The sequence below is a fragment of the Rhinolophus ferrumequinum genome, chromosome 19 (assembly GCF_004115265.2).
Source record: "Rhinolophus ferrumequinum isolate MPI-CBG mRhiFer1 chromosome 19, mRhiFer1_v1.p, whole genome shotgun sequence".
Lineage (NCBI taxonomy): Eukaryota > Metazoa > Chordata > Mammalia > Chiroptera > Rhinolophidae > Rhinolophus > Rhinolophus ferrumequinum.
Window position 1 is genome coordinate 21,375,675 of NC_046302.1, and position 22,068 is coordinate 21,397,742.

General features: G+C 36.8%; 1 protein-coding gene across 6 annotated transcripts in view; it reads right to left on the reverse strand.

Annotated features, from left to right (window-relative positions):
• Window positions 1-22,068, reverse strand: part of ZNF521 (zinc finger protein 521) — a 280,797-nt gene that overhangs the window by 233,286 nt on the left and 25,443 nt on the right. For all 6 annotated transcript variants that reach the window (XM_033087527.1, XM_033087526.1, XM_033087530.1 and 3 more), the window contains one exon: window positions 18,473-18,652. In XM_033087527.1, the coding sequence (XP_032943418.1) occupies window positions 18,473-18,652 (180 nt within the window). The remainder of the gene's footprint in view (window positions 1-18,472; window positions 18,653-22,068) is intronic.

Genomic DNA, 22,068 nt, shown 5'->3' on the forward strand with positions numbered 1-22,068 from the left:
AATAGTAGGAAAACTAAAGAAAAACAAGGAGCAACTAAGAAGCACATGGCCCTTCGGCAGCTTCAACTCAAAAGACACAGAATCACCTACAGTGGAAGAGACTTCACAGGTTGCTTATTATTTTTGCCTCTTCCGGCATCACCCCCTACAGAGTGGAGTCTTTCAAAATAACACCAAGGACGATACTGCAAGGGCCACGAAGCCCATTTTCATGCCAAAATGGTGACCCGAAACTGTGCTCGACACCTGTCCACCCTAGGGAAATGATGCAGCACTCATGCTGCCGACGTACGTCCCCAGTGGGCACGAGTCACCCTCAGGGCAGAGCAGGCTTTTCTCTCCACGTTTCCAAAGAATGGAGTAGCAACCAGGGACTGGGGAAAATACTCACATGAGATGGAAGGGGGAGGGGAAGAGAGGTTTATAGCGTCCACAGAATTATAGATAAGTATCTGGTACAACTTCTGGAGCAAAATGGGCCTACCTGAAGGAGGCAAGGGTACCACCGCTTTAACAAGCAGTTCTTTGACCCAGAATATGCTTTTGAGTAGTGGTTTAGGGTGTGATCCATCATTCATTTCACCTTGATGAAACAACTGGTGTAGCAAAACCATCATGGGACTTGGAGTCAAGTTTCATGTCCAAGTCTTGGCAGGACCAATCAACTGCTAGGTGACAAGGAGTCTGGATTTTCTTTTCTATAAAAAGGAGTTGGACCAGATGAGATCTAAGGGTCGTTTAACCTCCAACCTTGCATGACTCTGTTCGCCAATACCAAATGGAAACCTTCTTTCTTCTACAGCCCCTCCATTTGTATAGATTATCTAGTGTTATTTTTTTAATACCACCTATTTGTTGGGAGATGCTGGGAAGGCCATAGAAAAGAAAGGAGGTGAGAGAGAAGGGTGTGTGGCAGCATCTGGAGGCGTGTGACATGCATACAACGAGGAGGCGGGCATGGCACGAGTTTAGCTATGACAATTCTGTCTCAAGCTCCCAATGGCAGCCTAGCAGTGCACAGGTGGTGTGTCACATCCAAAAAGCAGGTGTGAGACATACCTTTCATTCAACTGATCTTCGTGTCCCAGGACACAGAGAAGGGAGCATACTTTACAATGTTTTCATGGAAAATGTAGTTTCTGGCGTTAACCAGGACGGTGTTGAGGTTGGACGGGGACACAGAAGTGCCACGTGCTGCACCATGTTTCGGAAAATCATTCCCTGGGGTCTTATATCCCTAACACGCCTGACTTGACTGTATTAAGCATTTCTGCTCTAATAAAGCTATGGTTCCCTATTTTTCTCTCTAGGAATACTGACATCCAAAACAAAGAATCAAGGCGGGCAAAGCACAGACTCCTAGACTGCAGTTCTGCCCTGGATTCAAAAACAGTTTCTTCATTGGAAAATATGATGTGCGATTTGCTAAATAATTAAAGAATATAGGTTATCAACCAGAGAAAAAGGTTCTGTCCATGTTGGGAGTTTAAAAGGCTCTTATGTTTTAGCAAGTACTCTAAATTATATATGATGTTGGAAGAGAGAAATATCACTAGCAAAACAAAATAACCCAAAATCCAAATATTCAATAAACTGTGTGAGAGGCTGTCAGTTGCCTACCTCAAAATTTATTCTTCCATTCCAATGACATGTAAATGGAATTACTGCATGGGATTTATGAAAAGGCTGTTTAAAGAAGGCCAACTTGGAAAGGAAGGGCTGTTAGCTCTTCCACCTTCCCTTTTTTCCTAACCTCCAATTGGACATGATAACAGGAACTCCAGCAACCAGCTTGGCCTAGTTGACAATGGAAGCCATGTGCTAGGAAGCAGAGGACAAAGAAAAACAAAAAACAGTTCTGAACTGCTTATCTCTAGAATTCTCACATAAGAAAAAAATAATAAACTTCTTTCTAATTTAGGCTGCTGTTATTTGGGAGGCTTCTTATCTATAGTTATATAGCTTATGAATTTCTACAAAGTCTACTTCCGACCTTAGACATCTAAGCCATTAGATCAAATCTACATTTTGAGGCCAAAACTCCCACTTGATATGAATGGCTTTTTAATTGTACATTGAAAGGAAACGATGTCTCAGGTGGTCAATCATTCAATAAAAAGATATTTGTTTAACTAAAAAAATGTTTAAGAGTAAACTCAATTTATTTTTGTCATGTCAATGTAAAAATGGGTTGTTGAGGAAATCACTGAAGATTCTGATTTCTCAATCTTCCCATTTTATAATGGAGATAATATTGACCTACCTCATGAGCACAGGCAGAGGATTAACTAATTAGCAATTGTCAATCACCATGAAAATATAAATTTTCAGAAGTAATAAGACTTTTCATTAAACTATTAATAGCTGTGCTAGTAATTTCTTCCTTCACTGGAGAAAATTTACATTTGATAAGCACTAAAGGCTCATAGTGTAATAAGAATAAAACTTAAATGAAATTAAGTCTGAAGACACTTCATGACATTTTAACAAAAGCATTAAGGCAAAAGATGCTACTATCAAATGCAGTCTCCTGGAAACAGACTCAACATATTTCTGGTGAATCACGAAACTTCATGTGGTAGTCCACACTGGTTCTGTCATTTTAGAGGAGTAATCTAAAACGCTGCTACAATCTAGCTCACTCCTAAGACAGTTGTTCATAGATTCTGCCCTATTTGATTCTTTTCAAGTTACTCATAAGGACAACCTAATGTGGAAACAGATTTTTTTCCCCCCAGTTTGGTAAGTCACCTCCTGGTTACTTCGTTTTATGCGCACCGACCTACAGCACTTTTTATGTACACTGTGCCCTGCTTAAGATCTTAAACACTCTGAGTATGCAACTTGCTGTGACACAATGGTACTGCTTATGAATTATTTTCTGGATGAGATATCAGAATTGTAACTCAAAGTCTTTTTAATCCATCTGCAATCCCCTACCTGGATGTTCCATCTTGCTCTAACATCCCATACCCACCTCCTTCCTATTCATTTCCTAATGATTTCTCTGGGTGTAGTTCACCTCTAGTCTCTTCCACAAGGCCTCTGCTACCAGCTCCTCCACACTTACCACCCCCCTCGTTGAACATCCGTGGAACTTATTGCTCATATTAGCAATTCCGGCATGTAATGATAAACTGCCACATTCAATATTACTTTTCAGGTACATGTATTTAGTTCCCCAGGGGCTCAGTAAGACCCTTGTAACAAAAGTTCATGACTCACATTTCTTTGTACCCTTACAATAAATAGCAGAGGATGAGAATATAGTAAAAGTTCACTAACATGTCCACATGAAGTATGTTGCTTTAATATGTTCAGTGCACTGCAAAAATAGTCCACCGTCTTTATGGTCATCAATCATGTGTTGCACAGATGCACTTCTCTAGGCTCTATTCCTAAACAAAACAAAAGTAGGAATCTCCCACATTTAAATTAACTCACTTGTACCAGATGATTTTCCAAACCACTCATCACCCGACTCTCTTACTGCTATACCAATTTCATGACGCTTACGCGTGACGACTAAAAGCAAGATGTGAATATTTTTAATTAAACCAAACCAGAATTAACATTTTATCATTTTTGAGCTAATTCATAAAACCAGCAAGAATTTTTTTTAAAAAACATTCTGAAAGATGCATGGGAAAATTCTGTGTCACTAAATAAGCTACTAGTATAACATATCCCAATAGTATCCATTGCACAACTCTCTTCTTATACTTACACACACCAGAAGGCAGGCCAAAAACTTACGTCAGGGCCTTAATTTTTAATATTCTGCACAGAATGAAGTTAGAATAAAATGTGATACAGAATCAGGGCCTCTCTTCTTTATTCTCAAAATATGTCCTTTATTCTCCATAAATCTAAACATTAAGGTTTTCCCGGAATGGTGATAAGCATACTTAATTAAACTAATTCTTATTGGCCCCATCCTCCTACCATCAATCACACATTACTCCCTTTTGAATCTTAAAAGGGGGAGAATTTAAAACCAAATGCCAAATATGAACTCACACTGACTCTTTCAAAACCTCTCAGGTTTCCGGAAGATAATCCAATCAGGAATCTCACTCATGTGAGTTGTTCTTAAAGGAATCATCAACAGCTTTCAAACTACAATACTAATAATTGTGTTTATAGAGAGCATTCACTGAGTGCCAACTACCTTACTAGAATGATACATCTATTATCTCATTTAATTGCCACAACCCTGTGAAGCAGGCAATATTACTGCCTTTTTATTATTGTCTCTACAGATAAGGAACTTTTAGATTAAAAATGTTAGTAATCTGCCTAAGGCCACACAGAAGTGAGATTTGCATTTTGGTTGATCAGTTGCCAGAGCCCAGCCCTCAATCCATTATACTGACATCTCAACTAGTCCCATTAACCATACAACTCTTTTTACTCATTTTAACATTTTGAAGTTTTGTTAATTCATCTTTCCTTTCGACGATTGGTAAGAATTAATTACTACAGAATGATTACATTGATTTTTTTTTAAGCTAATGGAATTTTTAATGAAAATAATACTAAGAGAGATGATGGGAAACTGCAAGTCTGAAAATCAGCCATAAAAGCAGTCTGTTAATATTCGCAGATTCCAAAAAATGAATAGTAAAATTAAATCTGCCTGGTAATTTATTTTTAGGGGGCTGGGATGCTGGTGGGCATAACCAATAATTCCTCAGTAATAAGACTGTCCACAGAAATGAACCTTAGTATATGTTTTTTAAAAAAGAAAATCCACGTTCTGATCCTGTGAGAATAGAGCACCCTTCTTAGCATCCATTTGCTGAATTTCAGTAAGGCATTAAACCCTGTATGTCAAAACTCCTCATCCTGAAAGAAAAGAATACCAGCCAGCCTCAATTCTTTAATACATTTTGCTTCTCCTGGGTGTCATTTCCCCTTGCTGTAACAACCCCAACTACGAGAAGTCTTATGTCCGGTGGCCAAATAGTAGTAACCAACCTAAGGAGTTTCTTCATTATTAAAACGGTGGTCGAGGGGTGGGGACTGCATCAGAAACTGCTACAAAAAATGGGGGTAATGTGGGGAAGAAAGTTAAATAATGGACAAAGGGAAAAACTAAACCACAACTCAAGACAATGTCAAGAGGATGTTAAGTGGCCTAATTTCTACCTTTGGGTTCTGGCCTACATACACTGTTTTCAACAATTCTAGCCAGGAAAGTGACAAAGATTTAACAGAAGCAAAGCTGAACTCACTGTCCTACCTCCCATACCTGCTTCTTCCTCATTCCTGGAACAGGTGATGGTCACCTAATACACCTGAGGAATTCCGAGACACGGGACTTGTTCTAGATCTTTTCCTTGCCCTCATGCCCTACAACTAACCACTCACTCAGTACACATCTGGATGATTTTCACCTCCTAAGTATTTATTGAATTTGACCCTTTCTCCTCTCTTACTGCCACTGCACTGGTTTTGGCCCCATCTTCTCTTACTAATGCAATCCCAAGAGCTGTGTATCAAGAAGCCCCTCCCCTTTCATTTCTCCTCCAATCTACTCTCCATATACCATCCAATTGAACATGTATTTCCCTGCATAAAACCATTAATGTCTACCAACTGCCTAAAACAGTAATTATCAAACATCCTTAGGCTTCTAAACCCAATATTCAAATAAGATTTTATAAAACAATTCCAACCTGGGCTGTTCTATTGGCAGGGAATGGGGGATCCCTGCTAACTTATCTTTCTACCTCCATTCCTACCTGGCTGATATCTGTGAGGCTCCTCAGAGTGTCTGAAAAGCGTAAGTGGAAGAATCACGTTTAAATTCTTAGCATGGCCCCCTGAAGCCAGACCCTATCTTTCCTTCCTGGTTTATTTCAGTAACTAGACTTGAAGATGGCTCCCAATGATCCCCATCTCCTGGTGTCCATGCTTTTGTGTAATTCTCTCTCATATCACACCAGAGTTGGTCTGTGTGAACAATAATAAAACATGGAGGAAGTAATGGTATGCCACTTTCAAGAGTAGGTCATAAAAGACACTGCAGCTTCTCTCTCTCTCGCTCGCTCTTTCTCTCTCTATTTCTATTTCTCTTCCTCTTTCTCCCCTCCTTCCTCCAACATCTCTCCCTTCACCCCTTTCTCTCCCCCTCCCTCTCAGATTACTTGTTCTGTAGAAAGCCAGCTGCCATGTCATAAACTACGCCATAGACAGGACCATGCAGAGAAGACCTGAGGTCTTCAGTCAGCAGCCATGTGACTGAGCTTGTACATGGATCCTCCAGCCCCATTCAAACCTTCAGATAACTGCATCTCTGGCCAACACCTTGACTGAAACATCATAACAGGCCATGGACCAGAATCTCCCAGTTCAGCTGCTCCCAAATTTCTGACCTACAGAAATTTTAAGATCATACATTGTTTTTATCACATTGATTATTGTTTTAAGTCAAAAAGTTTTGGAGTAATTTATTACACAGCAATAGATAACTAATACATTCATATTCTCTCACTAATTCCCTATCTTGCACTTCTCCCTCTAGCTTGAAGTTGCCCCAGCATATAATATGCTGCTTCGTATCTCTCTTCTGCTTTTGTCTCTTACCTGCCTGAAATGCCCCCTCCCGCCTTTCTTCCCCCAGCTAATTCTTGCTCATCACCGAAGGCATCATGTGATTCAGGAAGCCATCTCTAAAGCTCAGTGACCCCATTTCAACCATTTTTCCTCCAGTGGCTCCTGGACCCTGTATTTCCAGTATTTATTAACAAACAGGAGGATCTTGATAAATGTTAGTTGGACTGAGTTGCTGATAAGTGCATAGAAGTTATTTGGAGAAACCAACTACTAAGAGGTGCTATTCACCACTTATGAGTGACCACTAGCAAAAGTTAAGGCGAAGCATGCATGGTCCTTTGCTCTTCTAGGCACTGGAACAAATGAACTGCAAAGGGCAGCAGTGTGCTGGAGGAAGGAGGTAATGGAGGTAATGGAAAGAGATGATGGAAAGAAGCAATAGAAGTCATGGGAAAAGGGGGAAATAAAATGAGGTAGGGAGAAGGGGTTGTGTTCCACTAACCATACCATTACTTCAGGCCAAATGACAACACAGTATCAATAACTGCAAAAGATGCTTCAGTTAGATTTCCACAGGCCAAAGAAGGTGCTACTAAAAAGTGGTTGCGTTTAGACAACTGTATCCTTTCTCAGAATACAGAGAGGTACTTTGGTGGAAAAACAAAAAGAAAACACAAACCAATAGGCTAAGGCCTGTACCCTAAAAACAAAGCCCTCAGAAAGGAAGAAAAAGGATGGAGAAGAGGTGCTAAATGATAGAAAATACTCAGAAGAACAGAAGGAGCAAAATAACAACTGAAATATTTAGCTCCCAGATCAGATTTTTCAATCTTTCCTTTTGAATGTATGATAATATATAATATTCAATATAAAATATTAAACCACATCCATACAGTCACAGAACATTACTTTCTGATAACCAGTATAAAACACTGGCAAAAAGTAAATACTTTTCATATAAAATAAAATTATGAATAAGAAATAGTAAGCATATGACAGATTTGACAGATTTCTTTTAAAAAAAGATTATAAAAGCATTCTCAAGAGTCTGTAAACCTGATAATTTAATTATGAAGAAAATTTTTATAAACTAAACTATAAGAGTTAAGTTGAAAGGCAATCTGAGAAATAAAAACATAACACTTTAAATAATTCATAAAATCAAATGAAAAATGTTTTCTTAATATAACAACAAAAAAATACATCTTAGCGTTTGACTGCATTATAGGTTTTTTTCCTAAAGAATGTTGCTTCTAAATCATTTTAACAATGATAACCTTTTCTATAGAAAGTCTTTTTTTATAAGAATGATAGGTAAATTGGTCGCGGCGTTTGCTTTTATTTTCTGTTTGTAATCAGCTCCTAGTTTACAGAAGATCTGAAAATCTACCCTCTGTTCCAGTATCTCCCACATTAGAAAACCAAGAGCTCTGGAGTCATTAAAATGGGCACAACTCCAAGAAAGCCACATGAGATAGCCCAGCCTTCATTATGTAGATAAACGGACATGAAAATGGACATTTCTCAAGACTAATTGGAATTTTTCTTGGAAACTAGTTCAGTGTACATGCCTATTATATGCGTCCTAATATTAATTATGCATTTAAAGGTTAAAGTTAATGAAACTCATCACCCCAATAATCCTTGTCTACATTTTTATTTAGTCACCAGGGGGAGCTAATACTGCTCTATGAGTAGGTAGAGTCCAAAATTAGATTTTTTACAGGAGGGAAAAATTAAATTGATGTGGTATTAAATGTAATTCAAACATAGTACACAGCGTCCTTAAGGCAAATATATCACATATGCAAAAAAAGAATTAGATATACATCTTTTTTTGTTGCTCAACAAAGAAGTTAGAAGAAACTAAAAGCCATTAATTAGAATCTTGCTGTGCTTAATAGAGAACACACATAAACCCAGTTATTTATTGATGTCTTCAGTCCTATTAGGATCTTACTCACCACCCAGATTTTGCACATTTCTCCATTTATTGCACTGACCCTGTTATTTTCTTGGTTTGAAGAACCACTATGATTCTACATTCTAACAGCTAACCATTTGCTCAAAACACCCCTATATAATTACATTATAATTATATTGAAACAAATGTGTCTCTTTCCTTTTGCTTCGAATATTTCCTTCTGTTACAAATATATATTTTTTTAGGACTTTTAATGTGTGTTCAAAGTGTTCCACCCAATAATCTACTTAAATTCATTCCATAATTCTCCCAGGAGACACAATCCCTTTAAACTTTGAGAGGCTCCAGTTGGAACAAAGAGGGGGAAAGGGTTCAGTTTGTGGAATAATCACCTCTAATCGATCAATTTCCCCTGAAGGGAAAGCTGAAGGAAAGGAGGAGTGAAGAGTTCCAGTCCAATTCCTTGAAGTTTAAAAGAACTAAGCCCTGAGGCACAGGGTAGAATGATTCCTGCTTTCCCCTCCCAAGGCCTATTAAGAGGTCACAGATCTCAGTGACATTGCTGCCATTCTCCAAAGACGAGATCCCCAGCCACAGACTTAGCATAAAAAGGATAGGGAAATAGTGGACTTTTAATAGCTTCTCCAGCAACTTGCTGCCCTTTATAAAGGTAGTATCTATCCGTCACAACTATCCTACGTACATAAAAAATAAAATGAAATAAGTGCAGTCGTACAAGAACGTAAAAATTCAACATCTGAAGTTTTATCATGTCGAATTTCACATTTGAGAACAGGCTACATGTAGCAGAGTCCTGTGTGCACACAACTGTATCCAAACAGCTAAACACTGCTCTGCTTATAGGACAGACTGAATGGCTGCAGAAGGCCTAAAAAATAGTTGGTCTCTTTTAATTCATTTTCCCCACAAAAGAAGCCCCACTGTTTCCACATCCCAAAAACAGCCCTTCATTTATAATTTTTACACTTCTCCACAGGGACAAACTGACAGCTTTAATTACCATCAATGACCATCAAGGACACCGTGGAAATTCTTGAAGATATTCTCCCATGGTTTGTGTTCCTGACATTTTATTTACAATTTTTGGCAACTAAATCCTGAAACCACAGAATTAAATGATTATATATTCATTATTAATTATACAACTAAGGCAAAACCATTTATCTGAAACAATTGTGGTTCCATAAGACATCCAAAGGTAACATTTTTTTCTACATAGACAAATAATGCCAATTTTCTTCTTGAATTCTATTCATTTCAAAATGCTAATTTCAAAAACCTCAAATTAATCATGGAGCAGGTAATGTGCTAATACAATTATAGCTAATACAGGATATTCTCTGCTTAGGTTTTACTTGCAAAAAATAAAGTGAATAATACACCCATTTATTTTCTATTTCTAGGAGATATCATCCTTCAGAAACTTTCCATTCATAAACAGTAGCTATCTTGTGATTCACATGTTATTAAAGTAGGCTGAGAGTAAAAACATCTAATTTTAAAATGAACATCAAAAAATAGAGAAATATTCTTAAATTACCATCCCAACTATTTAATTTTAATAAATCAATACATACAATACTCCTTATTCACAGTGGGAACATTACGCATAGGTACGATCCTTTTATAAATCCCAATTACAATGCCCAAACGTATTCAAAGAGCATCAAGGAAATAATGGACCTAAAAATGATTATTTTATATCCATATTTTTAATAGAGAATCTGACAAACAAACATACCAAGAAGAGAACGGTAAACTAGGTCCCAATATCAAAAGTTCTACAGCAAAAGCAACGTGGAAATCACAAAGTTTTTAAAGCAGGTAATAGCTAAACTGACCCTTCAAAACCAGAAAATGGAGCTCACTCAGCCAACAGCTCAGAGATTGGAAGCAATTATGGAGGATTGCTTTTTCTCTAGTAAATGCACAGGACCCTGCCAGACTAAGAAAATGACACACTGTCTCTAAAACTGAGAGGAGCAGAGAACTCCCTGAGTTGTTTCACAGGTAATGAAGTAAATGGTAGTCAAGAGCAGTGGGGTACATATCCTAGGGTAGAGAAGATACTCTGAATATTTAGCAAACAATCAGAATAGACACCAGCCATAAATAGCCATCCAGACACAAATCAGACCTTCCTGAAAGCGAGAAGATAAATAGTACGCCCATCAGCCTGGGCACCCTTGCTTTTCCAGTCTCTTCCCACATCTCAAAATAGTGCAGTTTACCGTTCCCAGTGAAACAAACCTAAGGATCATCTCATTTAATCTTAATTAAACTAATTCACACAAAATCCCCAAATTTCGACAAGAGATTTAAAAACTTTTCCGCAAGGAAACTGAAGGATATTGACAGTCAAAGGCAAGTAAGTAATCAACAAGATCACGGCAAATCTGGCCTTCCCACTCCAAGCTCTTGCTCAGCCACTGTATAAAGGAGGGTAAGAAAGATACAATTTACGTAGATCTGATCAAAAGCTGGAAAAACAAAATTGAGATTACCAGGAAAATTATCTGAAATATGGCCTTACGTCCACCACTGATAATGATGAACCTCATCAAGAAATGTAATAACATATGTTTTCTCTTTGGTGGTTTTTGACATAGCTTTTTCAGCTCTCATGGCCAATAAAATAAATTGTCAAAATAAATGAATCTAAACCAGGACATCAAAACAACATAAATTTATTTTCAAAACCTGTTTGTTTCATCTTTACTTCCTTTTTTCAATTTCTATTTTTGTGAATGTTGTATCATACATGTATGCAATGTATTGGTAAATACATATTATGAAAACACATACTAAATTGTTTTAACCAAAAAGTTTGAAAACCACTGTGGTCTAAAATATGTAAGTATGTGCAAAAGGGGGCTGGGAATGGAATCAACGGAGGCCATGAAACAGCATTTTGGGGGCTTTGAGGATTTTGAGAATAAAGCAGGCTAAAAAGTAAGAAAATATTTTAGGTACAAAACCAGGAATTGATCAAACTGGAGGGAAATAGGAAAATGAAACATACAGTTCCTTAAGCCTAATTAATATAGAAATAAATAATTACTATATAAAGATTAATAAGAAAATATGAATAATTAATTAACATAGAAATTAACTTAGAAAGATGCAAATAAGTTATAATGCCATAAGCCTAATTGATATAAACTGAAAAGTTAAAATATCTCATTTATTTCATGTAATTTATTTCAACTAATGATTTGAAAAGGAAGACAGCAAAAAACAAAGTTCTAAAATCAGTTGCAATCTGCTTCTATGAAAATCATGCTTCATTCCATAAAACACTCATTTCCCTTATTTCCATTGCCAACAGAACTAGCTTGATTGTTGAGTAGAAACAACCAGTCTTTAATTTGGGGGGGTGGGGGGGGGAAGTCTTTTAATTTTTAAAAATATTCTCTGGCCAAAAAAAAAAAAAAAAAAATGCAGATGTCTACAAGTCTTCAGTTCACAAAATCTGTGTGAAGCTACCCAGAAGTCTCATAAGTTTTAAAATCAAACTAAGGGAACATATACTGTCTCATACTGATGTACAGTGTCCACTCAGCGATTCAGTTCATTTTCCTCAAAAATGAGAACCTGTACAGTAATAACATTTGTAAAGGGGCCATGAATATGGTTAGGGCTTTATAAATCTGGTCTACAAACATGTTCCCCCAAAGTGCAACGCGTCTCTACCTACGCATTTACCAATGGTATGGTGGGCCAGAGGATTTAGAACGGATACAATGTAGTTTCGTTTTTCTACATTTACACCCAGGCAAATCACATTAATGATGCGAAGGACCACTTAACAGACAACTCGTTTTCAAATTAGCAGGAAAGAAAAGTGACTCAGAACAAGCATGCAGTATTACCAAATGCACTTTACACATTTATCCTGTGAAGTATAGCTTAGTGTTGATGATTTACAATGCTAGTTCTAACTCGGTTTTGTAAGCATAATAAAGTCTCCGTAATCTCAGCCTTCCCCATAGCACCCTGCTATTAAATCTTTGTTGAGAAGTGTGATGAGACCCCTCTGGCTTTCAGCCCTCCCCACCCCCTGAGGGAATTGGCAAGAAATGATAGGGTTTGTGGATTAGTAAAATGAGAGGTTCTCTGTGCTTTCCCTTCTTTAAATATATATTTTGGTAATATGTCTTCTGCATCAGAGAGTCCCAACAGCATTAGAGTGTTGATTTCCCTCCCTTCCCAGCCTCCAGGAAAGAGAGCAAGGCTGGGGCAAGACAGGTGGCTTCCATCTACTGCTAAAATTGAAGAGTGGGATTTAATTTTTTCTTTCACCTTTCCCTTTAATCCTTCAAGCAGGGATGAACATAACTTACTTATACATGTTGAACTGCAGACTAGAAGAAAATTGCACCATGAGACAAAGAAGAAGGAATTCCTCTTTGTGAGTGCCATCTTACTATCCTTAGGGAACGCTTTGCTCTTTCCTACATCAGGATGCTTGTCCAGAAGTGATGAACTCCACCTATCGTGTGTGTGACCCCTTAGGTCCCTGGCTCTTCTGCTGGATCTACTGGCTGTGAGTTCAGTCCAGTTAATTGGTATGCACTCATGAATCGACCTGGGGCATACTCAATCCACTAGGTGACTTGCACATCTGGGTCTGGAATTAACCATCTTGCTTTACACTTGAACCTTATCTCCTAAGGCCCAGTCCAGCCTGGGCTCACCTGGCAAGACTATTCCAGGATCTCAAGACTTTTGATAGAGAGTGAACCCGCTTGCATCTAGACAGACTCTACTTGGAATCACCTCACCCTTGGGGACGAAAGTCACCAAAGGAACAGATCTCAAGTTACCAAGAAGCCCTGTGTTAAAGGATGGGAGGAATCTCAAGGCAAGGTTTCTGCCAGTTCTCTGACAACACAACTACCCTGAGTAACTCCCACAGGCGTCAGACCATAGAATACCCAGTGTTCTGCTCTTTTGCAATTAACAAGTTTTAAGATGTCTTTCTCTCCACATTCTACCCTATAGATAACCTGTTAGTACACTACTCAGAATTCCCTCTTTCTTCATGTAAATTGTTCACCAAAAAGTCTTCAGACTAAGGTCTAGCTGGGTAGGACCAAACATGTAAGTAAAGACTTTAAGATTAATAGAAGGGAAAGGGAAACCACAAAGAGCACAGAAAAAAAGTTGAGAGAACAGCAAGAGACTATAAATAAAGAAATAAAGAGGAGAAATACGTACAACAAAGAAATTTAGAGTCTTGAAGAAAGGACAGGAATCAGGAAAATAGCAAAAATACAAATATGGCTAGAAGAAGTTAAAAGGCAGAAAGAATGAAAAAAAATAATGAAAGTGTGTAAAACTAAGAGAGAAAAAGAAAACAACTAGAAATATCCTCCTTTGCTAAACTAGCACTTAGTCTATCAGAGGGGGGAAAAAAAGCAGCACCAAGAAAAGAGTTAACTCAAGCAGCAGGAAATAAAAATTAGAAGAGTTGGACATCCTAACTTATATGAAAAGACTATAAAACCAAGGAAGAAAGTAAAAGTATCATGTTACTTTTTTAATTAAAATGGCTTCAGTGTCTTTAATCTTTTCCTGATTAGACACTTGGCCAATCCAAGTCTCAACTTTAACACCTTCAACAAATGTGAATGATCCCTAGTTTTGTTTCTCCCCCTCTTTTTTGCTCTCTCTGATCCTGCACTTCTGCTTTTCTTCATCAATCTACAACTTCCCCAAGAAAACATTCTGAACATCAATTAACAGGACCAAGTCTACCAGATTTACCTTTCCTGAAATGTGTTTCATTGAGTCACAAATAAGCCTGTTTTCTTACCTTAGATTCAAATATTGTGGTATGTGAGCACAGACTAGATTCCCTGCTTTTAGAAAGCTTGAGATCAAAATAAACCAAATTTTTTTTTTATGGGATTTTTTTTTTTTTTGCTTTTGAAGAAAAACACTATTTAACCCATAAATATTATCTTGACCATACCATGTGTTGAAAATCCAGTATTTTCTGCACTGATACTAAAGCTGTATAGTATATAAAGGAACAAATATATAAAGTTGTAAAAGAATACATGTTTTGTTTCTACTCTATCTCATAGAGCTGAACATACGGATAACTATTTGGCAGGAACTCAATAAAAAGTAAACATTATATAGAATTTAAAATTTTTATAATTATTTGAATTTTGAAGTTACCCTTTCACATGACAGACAACCCACTCTTACCTAAAGATTTCCTGCTGACATAGTATATACTGGCCATGTCAGCTAAGTTCCCATGTCTTTACCCAAGGTTAGTGTTAATCCTTCATTAATAAAGCTTCCTTTAAAGCACTAACTAGCTATTCCACTGAAAATGGAATCATACACTAATTGCGTGTGGTTAGTGGGATTTTTCCAAAAAGTATGCATTCTGAGGGAAAAAATGCATTAAAGTCAATTAAATGTATATGAGCTAGAAAATGCAAATAAACCCACGAAGAATACTTATTCACACCTAACAAAATGCTACAATTAAAAAGATTGACAACACAAATATTATCAAGGATGCACAACCGGAACTCGCAGACATTACTGGTGGGAGTGTACAATGGCGTAACCAGGTAGGATAAGGGTTCAAAAGTTTTCATAAAGTTAAACGCACCTCGTCTTACTGCCATGATCCAGCAATTCTACTTCTACTTATTAACTCAAGAGAGATAAAACATATGTCCACAAAAAGATCCATGTAGAACGGTTCACAACAACTTTATTCACAATAACCAAAAACTAAAAATAACCAAAATATCTAACAACAGGAGAATCGAAAACAAACTATGATATATTCATACAACGGGATACTGCTCAGCAATAAAGGAAAGAACATATTACCCCCAGACACAACATGAAAGAATCTCACATGTATTATGCTGAACAAAAGATGCTAGACACAAATAGAGAATATACTCACATGTTGTGTGATTTCACTTACAAGAAGTTCTAGAACAGGCAAAACCAATCTATGGTTAAAAAACCTTAAAAGCGAGTTACTTCTGGTGGAGCATTATTGATTGGAAAGGGTACAAGGGAAATTTCTAGGATGCAAAAAAATTATCTCAAGAGGAATGTGGATCATACCAGTGTATGTATTTTGTCAAAATTCATCAAACTATACACTTAAAATCCATATATTTAACTTTATGTAAATGTTAAATTAATAATTATAGTATTAATAATTATAAACAACTATTAGATGCTCTCTTTATCATGATATGAATAAGCAATTTTGAAAGTACTTAATATGTATTCTAGAGTCAAGAACATAGTAAACACATTGAAGATGATGCAAGCTAGGTTTCTCGCTGCTGAAGAAGGTAGGAAAAGGAAAGGAAAATAACTGAGATGTACCTGAAATGTTGGATTCAATTAGAGGTATCAATAAGAACACATGGTTCTTATTAGAGAGACAAAACTACATTTATGTATGTATCTGTATATATGTGTGTGTATTTTATGAATTATATTACATGTGTATTATATGAAATATACATATACATTTCCTAATTCTGTCTGCTGAGAGGTTCTATAATCAATATACTTATAACAACGAGCACTCACAGTGCTCATATTTTGGTTTCTAAATACCTTTTTCCTCTTAAAGGAAACAGGGCTCCTTGGAAAAAAGGCTGCCGACTGAGACAAGAAGGTGAGCCTGGGGCATCTGTACACAGTAGAAACTAAGTAAGTCCTCAAATAATGATGGAGCCATATTAAATTGACACAGAATCCAGTTGGAAGAGATTCCCATTGGCTAAATCTCGGGCAACTTAGGCATCAAAATAATGATAGTAACGAATTATGACCCACTGAATAAAATAAAAATTCAAAAAGCCATCGTGATATGAATAAACAAATGAATAAGAAAATGAAATTGTAATAACAGCAGGTCAACTAATAAATACAAAAAATACAAAATTTATGGAGTTAAAATGGGTATTTTATGAGGATAAGGATATTTACATAGTGCCAAGTATCTTCCCACAGATAACTTATTATTTACAAAGAGAAAATAGTAACTTTACACTGGAGAAAGTTGGTGGGCATCATCTTTAAAAAGGTGTTAACATCATCAACATTGGAACAAATCAACATCACATATTTTCTGATCTGATGCACTTAGAAAGGCACATCACTTTGGTGTTGTGGTGTTCCCGCCATGTAAGTATATAACCTGAATTTAACCATGAGAAAACATCTAACAAACTCAAATACAGATGGGCATTCTACAAAGTAGCTCGCAGGTACTGGTCAAGAAAGGCTGAGAGGTCATTCTAGGTGAAAGGACACAAAACAAACATGACAAATGCTATGCATGATCCTGAACCCTAGATAAGAAAAAAAAAAAGCTCTAAAGGACATTATTAGAGCAACTGTTGAAATTTAAATATTGATCGTGGATTAGATAATAATATTGTATGGTGCTAAACGTTATCTTTCCTAATTTTGATTAAGTGTGCTGTGACACACTTAAGAGAGTGTGTCACATGTAAGAGAATGTATTTGTTTTTAAGAAATATTCAGGATATATTTAGAAGGGTGTGATGTCTCCAACCTTCTCTCAAATGATTAAGAACAAAATGGATGAAAAAGAGAGACAATGATAAAGCAAATGGGGTAAAATGTAAACAATTGATGAATCGGGTAAATGGTATTATGGTAGTTACATGTACTGTTTTTACAATTTTTCTATGAATTTGGAATTATACCAAATACAAAGTTACCAAAAAACACAAAAATATATACATGGACAATGTTTATATAAGCTTCATCAATTCCTACACTTATGTTTCAAAAAACGGTAATCAGTTTTCTGAAGAATGAAGATTCTATGGTCTAATAAATTTACTCATTGCAATCCCTTCTTGAAGAGCCACAGTACACTTTAATAAAGAAGCCTAAGTAATTGGATTTAATCCAACATTTCCACAATAATCTATGTCAGGAAACCTGGTTAAAATGGAACACCTATTAAAATCTTACAAAAATATCTATATTCTGTGGAAAACAGTTGGAGAACCACTTGTCTAGTAAATATATTTCCTACACATGGTTCATTGAAGAGAGGTTTTTGCTAGGAAAAATAAGATACAGAAAGAGAACTAAAAAAGCACACACACACAGAAGCAGGGTCAGCTTCAAACAGTAAAAGAAACATGACATGAATCTAAAAAAAGATATCTATCTAAAATGTCCCGTGCAGTCTCATATAGTACATTCTTGTAGGATATATTTTTAAAGAAGGCAGAAATTTGGTAAACTGAGTTTTAGTTTTAGCCAACCACTAAGTTGAATATGTCATGCTCATGTCATTTTAATCTGATTCTCCCCATGAACTACATAGCAGAATAGCCTCTGTCCCTTAGTGAGTATCTACGGTGGGCCAAAGGCTCAGAGACTACAAATGACAACTAAGACACAGTTCCCGCCACTCATGAGCTTTCAGTCTAATGAGGGAGATGGAAAAAACTGTGATACTCAAGAATAAGCGTAGAACTTTATGGGAATACAGAAAGGCACCGAACTCAGCCAGAGAAGGAGCAGGGAAAGTTCCCTTGAGGAGATGATATTTAAACTAAAACAAGCTAAGGCCTACTACATTTCTGAAAAAAATATTCAGAAGGTATTCTTAAACTCTATTTTAGCCACCCAATGTTAGCACTTAGATGGCATCAGTGTTGTTTAAAAAAAGATAAAATGGAAATGAAAACATCCATAGCTATTAAACTCTAGGTACAATTCAAAAGCTAAGAAGGACGGTGACGCTGAGTTTGCCATAAACCACCTTAGAGTTCTTTCTAAAGCACTTCTAGACATTCCTAGCTTGGAGTTCAAGTATAGGAATAAAATAATTAGAAGTAAGGGGTGGGGGGGAGGAAGAAACTGAAAAATCAGAAATAAATGGTGAGAAGACAAGAAATGCTAAGTATTGTTTACCTGTCAGCTGACATTGATTAATCTTGTGTTCTGTGATGTCGCTCAGTGACTCGAACACCTGCAGGCAGCTGTCACAGCTGTGCACAGCCTCGTCCTCCAACTCGTCCCCGTCTTCCGGCCTCTTCTTACAGTCTAGTGCCTCTCCATCTTCAGTCTTGTCTTCAAGTTTACAGTTGGGGTCTGAAAAAAATCAAGACTGTAAGTATAGGCTTTAAAAACAGGTTCTTTTCAAGTAACGTTTAATTTTCTTGCTACCAAAAACAGAAATACAATTTTCCTCGAAACAGAAATGGGAAGCTTTCATTGCAGATTTTATTACAGAAAAATCAAAAGTGAGTGTTCCCTAAAATATTTCAGTTTGTGACGTCTGGAGGTTTTCCCTTTCTTTTCTACCATGCAGCCCTTTGCCCATTTCCTCTTTCAAATAATGTGCCCCACTCAAGGTTAACTTTGCCATTTTTTCAACCCTTTTAGGGGAATTTTCTTTAAAAATAAACAAACAAATAAATAAATAAATAAATAAATAAATAAATAAATAAATAAATAAATAAAAGTCACTTTTAAAATTAAACAGTCTCCAATGTAAAGAGGGGAAAAAACCACTGTGTTTAAGAATGAATTTCTTTCCTGCTAAATATACTCTTTCACGGGAAATTACCAGAAATAGCCAAAAGTCTAGAATAAGCTAAGCTAATTACCATAAGCATGAAATTGACCTTTACTTAAAAACCGGTCAAAACACACAGTTACCCCATTATTTGCTAGACAGTGATCGCTAAATAAGCTCTACCACACAGCAAAACATTCCTACAAATACAAACTCAAGTTTAAGTATGCTCCTACCTCTCTTGTTTTCAAAATGAGCAAAAATGAAACAAAATATACAAAGAACAATTACAAATTACAATCAAGTCAACAACTTTCGGTTGCCATTATCAATATCAAAAGTAAATAAAGGGAAAACTGGGGCGGCTGGGTGGCTCAGTTGGTTAGAGCACAAGCTCTGAATGACAGGGTTGCCAGTTCAATTCCCGCTTGGGATGGTGGGCTGCGCTCCCTGCAACTAAAGATTGAAAATGGGGACTGGACTTGGAGCTGAGCTGTGCCCTCCACAACTACATTGCAGGACGATGACTTGGAGCTGATCGGCCCTGGAGAAACACACTGTTCCCCAATATTCCTCAATAAAATTTATAAAAAATTAAATAAAAAGAATGGGAAAACTAATAATACTTCCATTCGAATCCTAAGCATGCTACATACATAGCAAGGGGGAATAGGAAAGTAAAACACAAGTAATGTTTTCACTTAAAGCTCAATAAATACTTAAAATACTTCTTGATTCTTTATGCTGTCCTTGACTCATTGTAGAGAAGTACCCCCCTGCCCCATGCTGCCACTGCTCCCCTTGGCAGGAAAGCAAAAGGAGGGAGTGAGGGGGACACTATGCCTCCTTAGCAGTAATTACGGTAATATAACTTAATGTACGGGGCACTAATTTCTAATAGCAAAAAGTCCTCCAAAGTCAGAAATTACTGTCTCAAAATAGGGTAGTTAATGAAATAGTTCCGAAATAGTTGTGTCAAAATACCTAAGAGATATGTAATGCATTATCTGTAGTCAAATTTTTACATATGGGAGGATAAATATTTGAAATGTTATAACCAAGAATTCACAGAAACTAAATTAGTCCAGATTTCTTAGAAACGTCAGTAAGTGTAGGAAAGTGCTTTCTGCTATCTTGCACGTAACAAGTTTCTATAAACTTTATTTCTACAAGTAACTGTGCTCTTTTTTTGCTGGCAGTTGTTCCAAAGCCTTTCTTCACAGCTGCAATAAACTTAACTATATCACCACCTTTCAAATGATTTACATATGCCAAAATCAACTTACATTCAACATATATAATCTCTTGGGTTAATGAAAAAAAGCAGAATTCCCATCTCAAAGAGCAAGTAGTTTTATTTGTTTGTTTGTTTGTTTTTAAAGAATGTAGTGTTTAAGTAAATTGGTAATTTGGGTTGATTTGCCATCTGGAAAATTATTATCTCAACACTCTACACTGTGCCCATTTCAACATACTGGGGTGTAGACTGCTCAATCCTGGGGGAGTAATCACAGGATCTTGTTCGTTTGTCTTGTACTTTGCCCAGCACAGCACCGTGTCCAGGTGAGTGCTTAGTAAATATTATTTAGTGATGATGAGAAGGTAGAGAAGAAAAAAATAAAAGAGTACATAAAAAGCCCTTTGCTGGTATTTTTTCTGTAAACAGGAACAGACCAGGTACCTTCAAATTAAAAAGCACCTACAGGCCTACGTTTTCCAAAATTGACATTATACGTACGATCCCCCACATTTGACTTTGCTGGTTTCAAGTGTTCCGTCTACAGCTATCGATGCAACAAATGAGTAATGATTCAAAGATCTCCAACAAACTAAAACCAAATGGTAAAATACTGCCAAATTAGAGAGTAATGCAGGAAAATAAATAACTGTCCCAATTATGGCAAATTGGCTCCCACACCATTAAATACTTGTTGGAAGGCAGCACACACACACTCAATACTTTTAGTTGTTTAGCATGAGTTTTGAGTTTCTCATAAAACTGACAGCACTCAGGGAAATACGGGCACTAGGTCTGAATTTTAATATGATTATTTAAATGCTACACATCCAGTTTGCAGGCCTGTTTGTTTTTAAATAAGGAGACACTCTGAATACTTTAAGTAGTATGCAGAGAAAAATGATAAAAACTCACCTTCCTTATTATTCAAGAATATGGACACTTTATACGAATCCAATATCAAAAATATCAAAGAAAGAGAAATGCATACATGACGCGTTAGCTCTTCAAAGCTAAAGAATGACTCCAGTCTATGCTTCTGACATTGTGGCTAGTTATTAAAATGAGGGTCAATTTAAGACTAATAAAAAATGTTTTTGTTTCCACTTCTGCATTTACAGATAGAACCCTTCAGGGGCTGAAGTCAGTCAAGCTTATTCTCTTCTGCTGCAACTTTAGGATGCCTGCTCCAGCCAACTGGCGAATCTGTTTTTAGGTCACCACTTCAGAGAGACCCTCTGGGGGGTGGGTGCGATTATAGCCTATGATGCCTTGGCATAATGAGTACTGGAATCTCAGTCTCTCTCCTTGTAAGTAGATTTTTTTTTTTTTTAAACCGTCTCCACTTTCATGGAGAATTCTTTCTCGCCCATTCAAAAGATGTGTTTGTGTTACAGGTTTCCATTCCTAATGTCAGTTGATGCAGGAAGATTCTAGAAAGCTTACATTGTCAACCATTTCTTTCCCACAGGTGGCTACACTTCAATAATTACACATGGCCTTAGTTATGTAGTTTTTATAAAGTCCTTTGAGATCCAATCATAAAAAATAATTGTATTACTCTGCTAGCCATTCAAACCTCTGACTTCAACCTAAGGGGTTATAAATACGAGGTCCATGCCTTTAAGTACTGCCCTGCACCCAACACCACTGCAAGAAGAACAATTGTTCTTCTAACTCCATTGTTGTGCTATAAACCCACCCAAAGGGCAATATTTTTAAAGATCCACATACTGCCCGCACTGGGACTGC